This window comes from Aspergillus lentulus (genome assembly GCF_001445615.1).
Source record: "Aspergillus lentulus DNA, contig: Alt04, strain: IFM 54703, whole genome shotgun sequence".
Taxonomy (NCBI): domain Eukaryota; kingdom Fungi; phylum Ascomycota; class Eurotiomycetes; order Eurotiales; family Aspergillaceae; genus Aspergillus; species Aspergillus lentulus.
In genome coordinates this window covers 4215274-4229825 of record NW_028322122.1, presented here as the reverse complement: position 1 = coordinate 4229825, position 14552 = coordinate 4215274, and the positions used below count along the sequence as shown (strand labels likewise).

The following is a 14552-nucleotide window of genomic DNA, read 5'->3' as shown; positions in this document are numbered from 1 at the left end:
CATGGTGAGAAACACATAGGGTCATTATTAGTGAGCCCAAGATGTAGAAAAGAGCAAGGCGAACCCATATGGATCCTACTGCCTCTGGACTGAGCGCCTGGGATTGGCAACTTCAGTCGCCACTAAAGCCGCGTTTTCGGACCCAGCCATGGAGAACACACAGGTGGGCAGGACGGACGAAAAACCTTTGAATCCGGTTTGTGAACGGCTCAGCATCCAATATCGGAAGCCAATAGCATCGCCCTCGGGGGCACCACCAGCCGTAATTTACTGACGATGAGAAAATCTCAACTTCAGCAAAGAACGTGACGGCTCATATATTGATCAGGATGATGACCACCCAGAACATAGAGATCCAGGCGGCGGTTGGCACTTGATCAGTCCAGTAGTGCAGCACAGTGACCACTCCCTTGCAAAAGTTAGCACCCGCTTGACAAGATGGCCCATGGTCTTCGTTCTCGAAAGACATACCTCAAGTTCAATCGGCAATAGTGATCCAATAAGAAAACCAATATGACCAACCCAAGGCAAACCCGACAGCAGGGCTAACAAACATGGTGGACCATTGTACAGACGCTGAAGGAAGAGGGTAAATGACAGCCATCTCTCCTATAGATTGACTTACAGCCCAGATCATTGAACTGCTGATCACGTAGCCAATAAACAACGCCGCAGGCCCTCCTCGGATCAGGGCCTGTCCACTTCCCAACCACATTCCCTTTCCGATGGCCGACCCGAAAGCTATCATAGTGAGATAGCGAATCCCCAGAGACCGATGAAGCTGGGTATCTGCTCCATGATTGATCTCCACGGCTTTCTCTTTGGCAGCGGTTGGATTGTCGTTGGTGACAACAAGATGGATAAATGTTCCCTCATGAATGGGCATCTGAGGCAGATTGCCTTGGGGGAACACTTCTGGTCTATTGCCATATTGACAGCGCGATTTGGCAAGACGCGCGGAGCTATACACTGATATCTGAAGGCTTTGTTGAATAGACCTTTGGGTAGAAGTTATGTACGGGTTCGAACTGGCGAATGGCTCTATATAAGTAGACTTCTCCAGGTTCCAGCTACCAAGTGTACCAATATAGTTGAAGGAAAACATACAGCCATCGCTCTCAAGCAGTCACTTCCATGCAATTAGGTTTCAATCCTTTGTCTATTTCCCTGCATTTTCGGGATTAGTGCTTATCTTGATAGTGATTTTATCTAAAGTTTTCGGTTAAGTTTCTTTCCTTTGGCTTTGCCCGATGACTGGCTATGAACAATTACCATAATTGCGAGCTCCGAGGAAGGACGGAAACGACTAACCTCGCGGTCACTTGGTTGACTGGATTCAGAAACGTGTCGAAGACCAACTCCAAGTCTCCCTCTCCGGCCATCAAGGCAGAGGGCATTGTACATTCTAGAATATTATCAAACATTGAAGGGTTAGGCCAGTGCTGCCGCATTTGAAACGAGGATTAAAAGACTCAGACAAATGAGATAAGGGTGAATCCCCATCGTTGTCGTCGTTGAGCCTGACAAACAGTTGCTTGAGACTATCTTCGTTATCAGTGTGGTCACTGTCGAGTCGCGTCTTTGGGATTCTTTGTATTAATGGTCGAAGGATTAACATGCCTGATAGCTTCACAGTTTGAAATATACTTTGGAGAGCTGGTAACAGTATGTGCGGAGTAGCCTGGAATACTGATAGTAAGCTGACCAAATACGACTCCAACGCCAGAAACAGCATGCATCTAGTGCAACGGCGGTGTATTCCTTACAACCTAGCAGATGAGCATGGTGTGAACCTGTTTCATGCTTTTCAAACATGTGTATCGAGGGAAGTGCCATTCTCCAGCCTCCTAGCTGCCTCCAGTCGTACCTGGTTGACAATAGATGCCGCGTCCTCAACCTTCTTCACCAATCCCACGCCTGTGCCAGCCCACACACTTCCTGAATCCTTGATATCAAGCTCCTCCTGTCCTTTCCTCAAACGCAAGTGAAACCGCCTCACGACTTCTTGCATGGGGATTCCTGCAGCCACATCATCATAGCTTGCGTTCCTCAAACACCGCCCGTCATACAACACTGGCCACGGACTTGGACCCCAAGTCTCGTCGAAGACTCTCGACCGCACGGTTGACACTCCCCCGTCGACGGCATTTATGATTGCCTCTCGGTACTCAGGAGGCAGGTTCGTCTCCTCCGCAGCCAGAAATCGCGTGCCCATCACCACTCCCGCCGCCCCGAGCATGATAGCTGCCGCCACACCGCGTCCCTCGACGATACCTCCGGCCGCAATCAATGGAATCCGGCCCATCCTATGCTTACAAAGCACATCAGATACCTCTGGAAGGAGCGATATAATACTCGCCCCACTTGCGTGGCCGTGTCCGCCCGCATCGTTTCCCTGTAGAACCAGAGCATCGGGTTGACAGACTCTGGCCGTATCGAGCGCAGCGGCAACGCTTCCGACCTGTATCCAGATCTTTGTATCTGGGGAGACTCCGCGAATTCCTTCCGTCCACCCTTGAAACTCTCTCGACGTTCCGAAGGACAGCCAAACGACAGCGGGCTTGTACGCAGCAAATAGGGAAAGCCACTGTGAGACAGGGGATCCAAACACAATTACTCCCACCCCGATCGGTAGCGTCCCGTTGGTGACGGCCATATCACTTAATTGCCTTTTCGCCTTTTCGAGCTCCGTGTTTAGCATTTTCTTGTCGTCCAGAAAGCCAATGTGTCCCAGTCCTCCAGCTCGGGTGACGGCAACGGCTAGCTTGCTGGTCGCTGCGCCGCTCATGGGGGCATTGATAATCAGCGGGGTCTGTGCCCATGGGAGATATTGTTTGATTTGCTGGATGTGTGTCATGATGGCCATTGGTAGGGCTCAGAACGGGGTCTTTCTATACCGTTGCATGTGAGAACGAAATACGGAAAACACCTGCAATTCCAGAGCATTCAAAGGCTGTTTATAATGCTTTTTACACGAGACGTGCATAATTCGTCGGTTTAATTCAGTGGCAATAAGTTATCTTGGGACCCACTCTAGGCCTAGATTATACCAGGTAGAATGTCCTAAAACTGTCGGCGTCAAGGGTAGCTCGGCCTCTGGACTGAGCAACTCACTAGGGTAGGACCGGGATCAAAGGCCGAACGAACATAATCAATGCCGGTCGCCGAGAATACGGCCTTTGCAGTGGGGCGGGGCCGGGGCCTGTTTTTCCGGGGTATGAACTTTCCGGTCTTAGGTTATGACTAGGGATGCCTGATAAGAGTCGATCATGAGAACCGTGGTCGTAATGGAAATGCATACATATCTTGACTATCCAATGTGGTGAAGTCCAACTTTGGTCTTCCTATCAGTGGTCATAGTAAGACTATATAGAGGCAGCCTGATACAATTCATTACAATAGCCGCTTATTATTAAATTTATTTATGTTAGTACAACTCCTTTGTGTACCTATTCAGCTAGCCCCTATACAATAGTGCTCTTAAATCTTTGAGACCATGTATGTTGGTGTCGACTTTCATCTTATGCCTTTACATATATTCCGCCGGTGAGGTCAGTTAGTGATACCACTCAAAGTACCCTCCATCTCATGAGCCACAGCAGCTTGAAGAGATCGCCTGAACATAATGCCGTGCGGACCTTGGACAAAAGCATGTAAATTGTGTAGACGCCCTGCAGCGTACAGCATTCCATATGTGGTAATCCGCGCGGTGATCTTGATCTGCCGGATGCTTTCCCATCAGCTTATAGACTGATGTCCGGGTTTGGCGAGAGAGATACCTGGAGACTCGCGAGATCACAAAAGCAGATTTGAGGCAGATAGAGGTGGATTCCTGCTCTGTGAAGGGGAAGAAGCATTCGATGTCGGCCACCTGGCTGGCAGAGAGACGATTGTGCGGTCTCGAGAGCTCAACTGTATTGATCGAAGGGAGATCACAGTGATCCGCTAGAAAGACGGGGGGGTCCAAAAATGCGCGAAATCGATGTAACTTAAGACGAGAACTATATCTCACGCAGAAGTCATCCATGCAAGTCAGTAGGGCGAGCGAATCAGCGCCAACACGACGACTTATGTGTGGATCAAAGCGCGGGACATAGCCCACAGGTTCCGAGAGGCATCTGCTTCAGCCCCGGAATAATTTGTCACGCATCCGAATCGATCTGCCTCCACCGCAACTTCACAAATGAATATGTCGAGTTGCTGGATTTGATCCCTGAGCGAAGGGAGCCGGCTTTCGATCCTCTCTCGCGTCAGCTGTCGGGATATGTAGCGCAAGGGCCACGGCTGGACGACAAATAAAAAGTGAGCTTCGTAGAAGAGATGAAGGTTGGAGGAAATACTGAGGAAATACGAACTTCACGGCAGCCACGAAATTCCGGAAAGGGTGTGGTGATTCGAGAATCGTTAATAGTGATTGATGACAGGTGGCTCCATATCCAGATATCCGTATTAGCCCCAAATCTAGGACTGCCAGCTCAATCAGCAGTGACGGATTGCCTCCTACCGAAGCTGTTAGAATAGACGACTGATAAACCAGAAACATCTGTTGGGAGCGAGCAAGCAATTAAGACCAGCAGAATTTGATTCAGAGAGGAAGTAAACTGACCACCATCAACCACGCCCGACGACCCGCGTCCGAGTAGTCCGAGCTGACGGAGCTAGCTGTGTGCAGAGATAGGTCCATGGCCATTGTAAGTGCTTCATTAGCTCAGGCCCGCATCTTCGCGACGTTACTTCGCTGGACGTACTCATAGTGCAAGTAGCGTCAGCGCCACAACAGGCTCAACAGGAAGAGGGAGGCCTGACTGCAACGGACTTTGTGGAGCTCGCGACAAATCCATATCACTAGAGAAAGCCGTGCCCATGTGCTCGTACTCAACAAGAAAACTCTCAACACCTGCCAAAGCTGCCTGTGCGTACAGCTCAGAGTATGAGCGCCTCAGCTTGCGAGCAGTTTCGCTCATCGGATTAGCATCCTCAGGCATGGGGATCAAGATTAATATTGCTGCAATGGCTAGACCCAAGGGACTACTCGACATTGATGCAAGCAGGAGCGGCTGGGTTCGGCGTCCGGTACCGTAATGGACACAGGTCGATCTTCAAACTGAGTCACAATGGGCGGGGGAAGGAAGGGGAAATATGGATGGATGAAGATGTAGCAAGCGTTGACGCTAGGTCCTTATCAGTCCATCAGGTAAGACGGGCAGGAGTTGACGTGGAAGAGAACCCCCCTGAACTTACAAATCCTGGTCACAACGGTATGCTCTCAGTGTCACCGTAGGTGTTTCAACGGGAGATGGAGCTGTGCCGATGGCGGCTGCATGATTGATGATGACATCGGGGTCTTGTAAACCACCACAAGATGAGTTAATTCCAATGATGTTTTGTAGAGCTGGGCCTACGAGGGACGGTAAGCTCAGAGAATTGATGATGGCTTCAGGAAACAAATCTTCGCTTACTGTTGATATCAGTGGTCTCAGAGGAAAGGGGAGACATATAGGCTCCATTATCGATGCTATATTGTATAATTGGTTATCTGAAATATATTGAACACCTGATCCTGATAATTCTAATCTTATAAGTACAGAAAATGCTGTACCCAATAAACCTGAGAATAATGCAAAGATTAAGTATAAAGTACCAATGTTTTTAGCATTAGATGATAAGTATCATCTTTCTTGTCATTCTGAAGGTTGTTTTAAAGTTATACATGAAGTACTTAGTTGAAGCTGAAAAAGCTCTTCCAAATGATATATTTTGTTTTGTTAACAGAGTACGTATAGGGGAACGATGGAGGCTTGTTTGCGCGGCTATCGGACGTCAGCCGTCGGCCTGGGATTTAACTCTTTGTATACTCAGGAAAGAGATTATGCAGTGACAAGCAACCAGCAAAGGTCCATTCCAAATATATGCAAAGCCTGAGGATTAGGATAGGATATATAGTACGTGTGGCTGAGCTGATCTTGGGGTAGACGACATACTAATGCTCTACAATCGGTGGTTTCTTTGTCAGAAATTGGGCTTCTTCATCCCTCGAAACCATCTGAAGACAAAGATCATGCCTCGAAAGGACAAATTTCATCAATTGATTCTGGATCTCATAGTTATGTTTATGTCTCCGAGAGTGACTGATGACGTATTAGTCATCACTCCGCTACGGTCGGCGTTTGATGGCCTTAGGCAGCGGCAAGTATCTGAAGGACTTTGGAAAGAAAGATCACCACGCAAGGCCGAAAGAAGTGGATACTGGACGGTGATCGATATCAGACGACAGAGGTCAGGCTAGTTGACCCACCGGTACTATATATTCGATGCTATCGCTGTGTATGAGTATCAACGGATGAATGGACAGAAGCCTACAATCAAAGGCCGATGTCTCGGTGTCATATGTTGCCTCGTGACCCCACTTCTACATGTATATCCAGCCCAGTCTGTCACGAAGAGGACTTCGCTCACACTATCACCTCGCCTTCTTCCTCGCTGAGTTCTTACACCTGGTGTAGCCTCTCCCAATCATGACTCATGATTCAGACGTCACGCCCCCCGTGCCGGCTAGTGACGAATACTATGATCTCGGCTCGTTCGGTCGGAAGATCACCACCTCCAACACCGACACTCAGACCTGGTTCAATCGGGGCCTCAGTTGGGTTTACGCCTTCAATCATGTCGAGGGCGCCTACTGCTTTGAACAAGCCATCGCTCACGATCCGTCGTGCGCCATAGCTTACTGGGGGCTGGCGTACGCAGTTGGTCCCAACTACAACAAGCCATGGGACCGTTTTGATAGGGAAGACTTGAAAACCTGCATGAAACGGGCCTATGAGGCGTCGCGCAAGGCCAAAGAACATGCAAATCATGCGACTCCACTTGAGCAAGGGTTGATCGAAGCCATCCAGTCCCGATTCCAGAGCGCCTCGCCACCCAATACTGCGGAGCGGTCGGCACTGAACCATGCGTATGCGACGGCCATGAAGCCTGTTTATCGAGACTTTGGCAATGATCTGGATGCCGCAGTTCTCTACGCGGACGCGCTGATGAATCTGACTCCTTGGGCGCTCTGGGATCTGTTTACTGGCGAACCCAATCCCAAAGCAGCCACAATGGAGGTCAAGGAGGTACTGGAACGCGCTCTGGCTCAAAAAGGGTCTGAGAAGCACCCGGGGCTGCTGCACCTCTACATCCACTACATTGAAATGTCGCCGAATCCTGAGTTAGGTATCAATGTCGCCGACCAGCTGCGTGACTTGATGCCTGATGCAGGCCACATCCATCACATGCCAACTCATCTCGACATTCTGATCGGGGATTGGCGACGCTCGATTGCGTCCAATTACAAGGCTACTCTAGCAGATGACAAGTATGTGCGCCGCGCAGGTCCATACAACTTCTACACGTTCTATCGACTTCACGACTACCATTCCCTCATCTACGCCGCTATGCTTTGCGGAAAATTGAATACGGCCCTGGATGCGGTCGATCGGATGGAGGCTTCAGTCCCTGAAGATGTGCTACGAATTAAGTCCCCGCCCATGGCTGATTGGTTGGAGAACTTCATGTCCATTCGCTTACATGTCATGGTGCGCTTTGGAATGTGGGAGGCGCTGAAACAAATGGAATTGCCAAAAGACCCCGAACTATACAGAGTCACGACGGCAACTACACATTACGCCAAGGCAGTTGCCTATGCGGCTACTGGGGATATAGATGGAGCCCTAGAGCAGCGGGAGCTCTTTCAGCAGACTTGTGCACTTGTTCCAGGGACCCGCCGCGCCTATAATGGCAAGTGTACGCAGACCTTGGCCGTGGCCGCGGCCATGCTGGATGGAGAAATCGAGTATCGCCGTCAAAACTACGACAAGGCCTTTGAGCATCTGCGCAAGTCCATCGAACTGGATGACAAGCTCCCGTATAGTGAACCATGGTCGTGGATGCAACCCAGTCGACATGCCTACGCGGCCCTTCTCCTGGAGCAGGGCCATCTCGAGGAAGCGGCCAAAGTGTACCGCGCTGACCTGGGACTCGATAGCACGCTGATTCGTCCCCGCCGCCACCCGAACAATGTTTGGTCGCTCCAGGGGTATCATGAATGCTTGATGCGGTTGGGAAGGACGGAGGAAGCGGCTGTCATCGAGCCTGCAGTAAAGCTGGCGCTCGCTGTAGCAGACATTCCCATCAATTCCTCGTGCTTTTGCCGATTGGATACTTCTCGAGCGCCGCGTGTCATTAACGGTTGTAGTTCCAATAGGAATTGCCACTAAATGCATTTTTGAATGTCATTGTATGCTTCGGCAGAGAATGGAGAATTGATTGATCTACCTTGTCCAATTTCTTTTTAGAAAGCTTCTGGTTATTCAAGGAGACTAGAGACGTTCTATTTAAAGAATTATCATCCCTTTGTAGCGAAGGTTACGTACCTTGTGTCGCATGTTCGATATTGTAATATCTCTGGCCAACACTCCAGGTCAGACTATACCATCGACAGCAAGAAGCATGTGCATTTGTAAATCTCACCACAGCACAGTCCTATTCATTATGTTTTATAATGCACATCCAGAGCAGTTTACTCTTGCAGACAAAGATACAAAGAACCCTACCAGCTTGAGGATACAGCACCACCTGACTGGAAGATTGCACAATGTACTGTTTTATACTTCACTGGTCTCCGAGAGAGATTTATATACTATGGTATCTCTCTCGAATACCAACATGCCACTATCAGCTATGCAGGTATGTTATGAATGAGTTTTGTTCTTGCTTAATCCGCATTTACTTTTACAGTCAGCCTTAGAAGACAAACCGGATGCATCTGATCAGGAGTCAGTAGGTATCCTTTTTCTGGCACCAGTGAATATGGGGAACAGGGAGAAGGAACACATATATGTACGCTCATCATCTGTACTTATTACGTTTATGGTTCCATCAAGGATCAATCTCAAGAATAAGAAGAAGTGCAAGACCTTCTGACTACCGAAGCTTCATGGACTGTCACTGCGGTACGGATGTTGGCATATTGCTATGAGCTGTAGCCAAGAACCCGTGGCGTATCTGACATACACAGCCATCCAGGCTGGCTGCTTTTGCGGTGAGGTTTGGGCCAGGTGAGTTCTTCAGCTCATTTAGCCTTCGTGATTTCCCATCCCATTCCTCAGGGCCGCGTCTCCTTTCTCTTTTCGTTGTAAAATTGGGCTTTTTGGCCGTCTCCCCCTTCACTATTCCAACTAGGATGTGCTTTGGTGATTTTGCATGGGACCAGAGCGACCCGATGGCAGATGCTTGGGTGGCAGAGCTATTCAAGACAGATACTTTGAGACAAACTGGTGACTTCATGGTGAAGCATCGAAGAGGTGTCCCTACAGAGCTGTGTGACCCCGAGGCGGGGTCTTTTGATGGATCCTTTCGCATAAAATTCACTAGAGCATCATCCTTGCAGTACTACACTCGCACATTTAATGACCATTGTTCCCCTTCTCACGCTCCTGATCCAAGAAGGTAACACAGCCAGACTCATGACGTATAAGTAGCGTGTTATCGACAGCAAGAATCAATTTATATAGGTGTATAATTCAATAGTCTTCATAAGATAAATTGTGTCTAGTCAGAAGTTGGGTGAATGATCAATCTCTCGCCTCTAGTCTTCCCCTGTCTGAGGAGATCCCAAGCTTCCTGCGTGTTGCTCGACCCAACCATGATCCTGGTCGGGAGTGCCTGGATTTGGTCCTTTGCAACCGCCTCCTCCAGATACTCCCACTATACCCAGCTAGTGAAGTCAGCATTTTGGGGATCGAGGTAGTCGTCCAAAAACTGGGCAAAGACGCCCCTGACCCCTCTCAGGCAGCTTTACGCCTTCTTTGAGAAACTGTTGCAAACGAAGTCTATATGTTTGCAATCGTCCGCGGTGTCCTCATTAGACCACATTTGTATTACTGGCTAGGTGAGTGGTGATAGAATGTTTATTTTTTCTCGTTCTTTCCGTGTAGTGGGCGCGGTTGGGCAGGTCGATGGACAAGATTCAACCTTAGATATGACAAGTGACGCCACGCACAGTCTGAATCAGGTCCAAATCCACCTTCATCGACCCCAGAATGTCAATGTCGCTGGCCTTCATGGATCGTCTCGCATTGGCAGCGTTTTTAAACCCGGTTCGCCCAACTCCGGCCCCGGCCAAGTAGCTAAAGACACTTATAAAGGCATTTTCAGGGTGCTCGATAATGTCATGCACCAGCAGACCCGTCTCGCCAGCGGCGCCTGCCATGCGCAGCATGGAGCGAACTGCCGTCAGACCAGTGGCGCCGGCGGCCTCCCCCACGAAGGGAATGAAGAAGAGCAAGCCTGTGAGAAAATTGACGATGAACTCCTAGCGCTCCTATTTACTGATTTCCTTGGCAGACTTGACAATCTTGTCCATACTCTCGACGGCAGTCCGTATCGTCAACGCGGGTAGAGATCCGGCGTCGACCAGGTCGGACCACTGCATGAGATCGTCGTAATCGACATTGTCCCTGACGATCTTGAGACGGTTGAGGAGGTCCTCGGTCTTGTCGTACGAGTCGCCAATTATGTCCTTGGGGGTGTAGACCTTGACCGTGTCTTTCATGGGATAGTTGTAAAACCCACTAATCTGCTTGTCGATGCAGTCATTTACGTCCTCGCCAGCGTACTGACAGCCATTGCCGGCCCTGATGTGCCTCCTGCCAAACTTGACCCACGACTCCTCGATGCCGTACTCGGCACCAATGTCCTTCCAGAAGCCCTCGGGGTCTTGCAGCGTGTATGTGGCGTTGGGAAAATGATGGCCTACCGCGATGATGGTGCTGGAACCGCTCTTGAGAGTTGTCGGACATTTGATATCGACTGTGGCCCTGCCATTACAATCCTTGGACTTGTCGCAATCCACCATACATTGGGGAATGTTACATTTGGAGCAGCACATAACGTCCTTGGTTTCCGTGCACTTGAAGTACTTGTCCGCCTTGCCGCTGCCCATGAAGGCGTCGATTTGGTCCTGGACTTGCTCGTCGACGTAGCCTTCGTAGATTTTAAACTTTTCGTCGTAGCCATTGTTGACCAGGTCCTTGTACTTTTCCAAGGCTGCTTCCATGACGGCGACCTCGACATTGAAAATGTATTGCTCTCCATGCAGTGAGCGGGAATCGAATCCTTGTGGTCGTTGAGCTCCTTGAAGGCAGTGTACTTGGTTACACACTCTGGGTACATGCTGGTGTCGATGTAGGGCTCGTAATCATCAGGGTAATCATCACCACCGCTGCCACTGCGGAGAGTTAGTACCATGAACATATCATTGTAGAAGGCGTGCGAGGTCCATGACGCTCAGCTCAGGGCGCTTACTCTCTAAATGCCTGCAGGTCAACGGCCCAGTCGGTGGTTCCGGCAAAGTTGTACGAATCATAGAACTTCGCTCGAGCAGCCTTCATGTCATCGTACATATATGCCACCCACTCGGTGTCGTTGTAGACCAGGAAGTTGGAGCCGACGTCGGTCCACTGCTTGGTGACTTTGCCGCTGCTGATGATCTCAGCAATCTCCGCGTTGGAGATGTAGCCGCCCGCGTCTGTGCAGCGTCCTTTTGCGGCGTTGGATATGCGCGAGGTACCGGTGAATTTGCACATTGGCCCAGTACAACCGGCCTCGGCCATCTTGAACGACCGGCCGTAGCTGGTCACACCGACAACCACCTTTCTAGAGGGCACGCCAGCCTTGGTGATCATCGACAGGGCATCTCTGGTCTCTGTGTCGTTGATATGGACCTCAAACAGTTGCCGCTGGGACAGCCGGACGAAGTCCACTTGTTGCCGTAGCCCCACTGGCCGTGGAGATCGTAGGTCATGTAGATGATTTAGTCGAGATGGATGCCCATTGCCTCCATAGGGAAAGATTTCAGATAATGATAGGAAGCCGGGGCTGCAAAGGAGACAGATTTGGTACCGCCAAATGCCTTTTTGACGTTGGAGAGCAAGTAGTAATAGTCCCTACCCGCCTCCGGGTCACCCGGGGGGATGTCGGGAATGTCAGGAGCCTAGATTTATTACATTAACCAAGTCCGTAGTGTAAAAGTAAAATGGGTGAACGTGTGCTACTTACTCCAGGATACTCCTAGTCGAGGTCGATACCGTCGAGGTTGTGCTCATTCACAAAGGCAACGAGATTCTTCTGGAAGATATCCCGGTTGGCAGGCTTGACAGCTTCACGAAGGATGTTGAAAGTGCCAGGCATAGTACTAAAGTCCCAGCCGCCGAAAGAAATAATCTTCTTGACCCCGGACATACCTTTGAAGAGGTCAAACTGCTCCTTAACCGCGCTTATATCGACGTTGAAGTCCTTTGTCACATCGGCGAAAGCGAAGTGGATATGCGTATATTTATCCATGTCGATCTGGCCGACATCCATGGTCAAGCACTTGCGCTTATGGTTCCAGGCTTCAAAGTATGCTACATGGATCGTCCGGTCGGGAGGCCCGCTGTTGACAATGTCTCTGCCACAGTTACTGACGCCTAAATTTCAGGGTCAGCTGTGTTTCTCCGGAGTACCAGTAGATGCTGTGCTGCTGGACCGAAGCACTTACAGCCATTTTTGCCGGGCGCAGAAGTGCCAGGAGCGCCAGTCTCTGACTTGGACACAGTACAAAAATCATCTGTCGTGCCGCATTGACCCCACACGTTGCAGCAAACCTTTAGAGGGCACGGGTTGAGTGTGGACAGTTCAGCGCCTTTGGCTGGCTCTTTGGTGCCGGGAACCTTTGAGATCATATTAGTCCGAACAATATCAGGCTTGGTGCAGCAGTCTGGAAATCCTTACAGTCAGCCCACAGATAGCGTTCTAAAGAGCAACATCAGCGTATATTCTTCAAAGGTCTCTTGTATCGGGTTTGAAATAAATATATATATATATATACTTACTGGAACAGGGGCAGGCATAGGCGGTGATCCTGAGCTCACGCACAACTTGAAGTTGAGTGGGAGAATCTTGCAGCCGCTCCAGCCCCATGTATTCTTGTTAAAATCTTCGAGATCTGTAATAGTTATGCCATTAGCTGCGGCAATGCCGTAACAGTCGTCGCCTGCCTGGTCATGTACGTGGAGCAGGATCCGTCGGGATTGGGCTTGGGCCTGAAATCGGGCAGCTTGCCACGCGTGCAGCATACATGCTGTCCAGCTTTGAGGTTCACGCACAGATTGGCTTCAGTGTTCACCTTGTAAAATTCTTGCAGACTTAGACCGCATTTGGACGCCAGGGAGCCGCAGATGTCGCCGCCTACCACCTGCCGTGTCTTGCATGTGCCGTCTGGGTTTCCAGGAGGGACAGTGTCAGGCAAGGTGCCGGAAGAGCAGCAGACCTTCTCGCCGGCAACAAGAGTGTTGCAAAAGTTTGGACGGGCATTGTACTCTTTCAACTTGGCGTCGGTGATCTTGCACCGGTCGGCCAGAGCCCAGCAGCCATCGCCAGGATTGACCGAGGTTGTCTGGCACTCTGCCCGGGCAGCAATTCGGGATCTTGACCCCAAGTGGGCAGCCGCGGTTGGTAACGTCATATTCCCAATGGCATCTGAGTTTGACTTGACACGGGTAGGGACGCGCAGGGTTACAGTCGTCCAGTCCTCATCACCATCCGCCGCAGAGACGCATCGTCCTTTTACCCAGGACTTGACGGCGTCCTGGACGACGAGCAGATGCTTTGCGCTGCTCGCAATGATACTGATGCCGTAGTCTGCGCCGCGGCCATCGGCTTGACACAGCTGGACGATAGTCGTTTCGGAGACCGAGTTGTTCTCGACATAGTCGAGCAACTTGTTGAGAACGTTCGTGGTCACGCCATGCTGGTGGACCTCTGCACCGGCAAACACGCCCACGACGGCGGATTGAGAGTATCCAAAAGCCAAGGCGTTCTCCACGCAGGAAGGCTTTTGTGATCTGAAATAATTCACAATCTCGTGGCCGGCAGATAACACATCCTGAACGGCAAAGCCATCATCATTCCCAGCGGTAGAATGGGACATTCTGATGGACGCTTCGACGAGGGCATGATTAGGGGTTGGGCAAAGAGCTGCCCTTTCATCATGTGGCTCGTAGGCCGCCTGCGTGGCCGAGCTATAGTCGGCTGTGCATGCCCTGATGCCCATTTTGGGCCCATGACTACTGGCACCATCAACTTCAGTTTGGACGACAAAGTTGAACAGCATGGTCTCGTTGCACGCAGCGAGCCTTGACGCATCGGGAAACAAGAACCATCCGGCCCCTAAACTGCTATTATCAGTTTCATGACAGGATAGAGGGCATGCCTTGAGCGCGCTGGGTGGCGCCCGCTTGTTGGCTGCAAGCCATTCGTCAAGCCCTTGGTCATCTCTAGCGTCTATTGCTTCTGATGTGCGTGCTCTGTGGGACACGTGAAGGTGAATATGGGAGCCAGAATGGGCAGAAAAGGCCCCTGCCACCAAGGTAGTGAAGAAGAACAGTGATTGCTTCATAGTGAAGGAGAGCTGCGCAAAGAAAGGCCCTCGGAAGAGATGAGAAGCCGTTGACAATAATGGGGGGATGAAG

The 14552-nt window shown here is 50.5% G+C and overlaps 3 protein-coding genes across 3 annotated transcripts; 1 reads left to right on the top strand and 2 right to left on the bottom strand.

Annotated features, from left to right (window-relative positions):
- Positions 1-1807: 1807 nt before the first annotated feature.
- Positions 1808-2866, bottom strand: ALT_2654 (nitronate monooxygenase; the record flags this gene model as incomplete). Its single annotated transcript, XM_033561843.2, has 1 exon — positions 1808-2866. The coding sequence occupies one exon, from the start codon at positions 2864-2866 to the stop codon at positions 1808-1810; it is 1059 nt and encodes a 352-aa protein (XP_033417734.2).
- A 3649-nt stretch (positions 2867-6515) lies between these two features.
- Positions 6516-8258, top strand: ALT_2653 (tetratricopeptide repeat protein; the record flags this gene model as incomplete). The annotated part of the gene is made up of 1 exon (XM_033561845.2): positions 6516-8258. The coding sequence occupies one exon, from the start codon at positions 6516-6518 to the stop codon at positions 8256-8258; it is 1743 nt and encodes a 580-aa protein (XP_033417736.2).
- A 1333-nt stretch (positions 8259-9591) lies between these two features.
- Positions 9592-14479, bottom strand: ALT_2652 (uncharacterized protein; the record flags this gene model as incomplete). Its single annotated transcript, XM_089599392.1, has 11 exons — positions 9592-9747; positions 10043-10329; positions 10408-11128; positions 11200-11269; positions 11347-11821; positions 11944-12034; positions 12151-12509; positions 12581-12752; positions 12814-12834; positions 12915-13124; positions 13160-14479. 11 exons carry the CDS (start codon positions 14477-14479, stop codon positions 9592-9594), a joined length of 3882 nt encoding a protein of 1293 aa, XP_089456538.1.
- Positions 14480-14552: the final 73 nt, after the last annotated feature.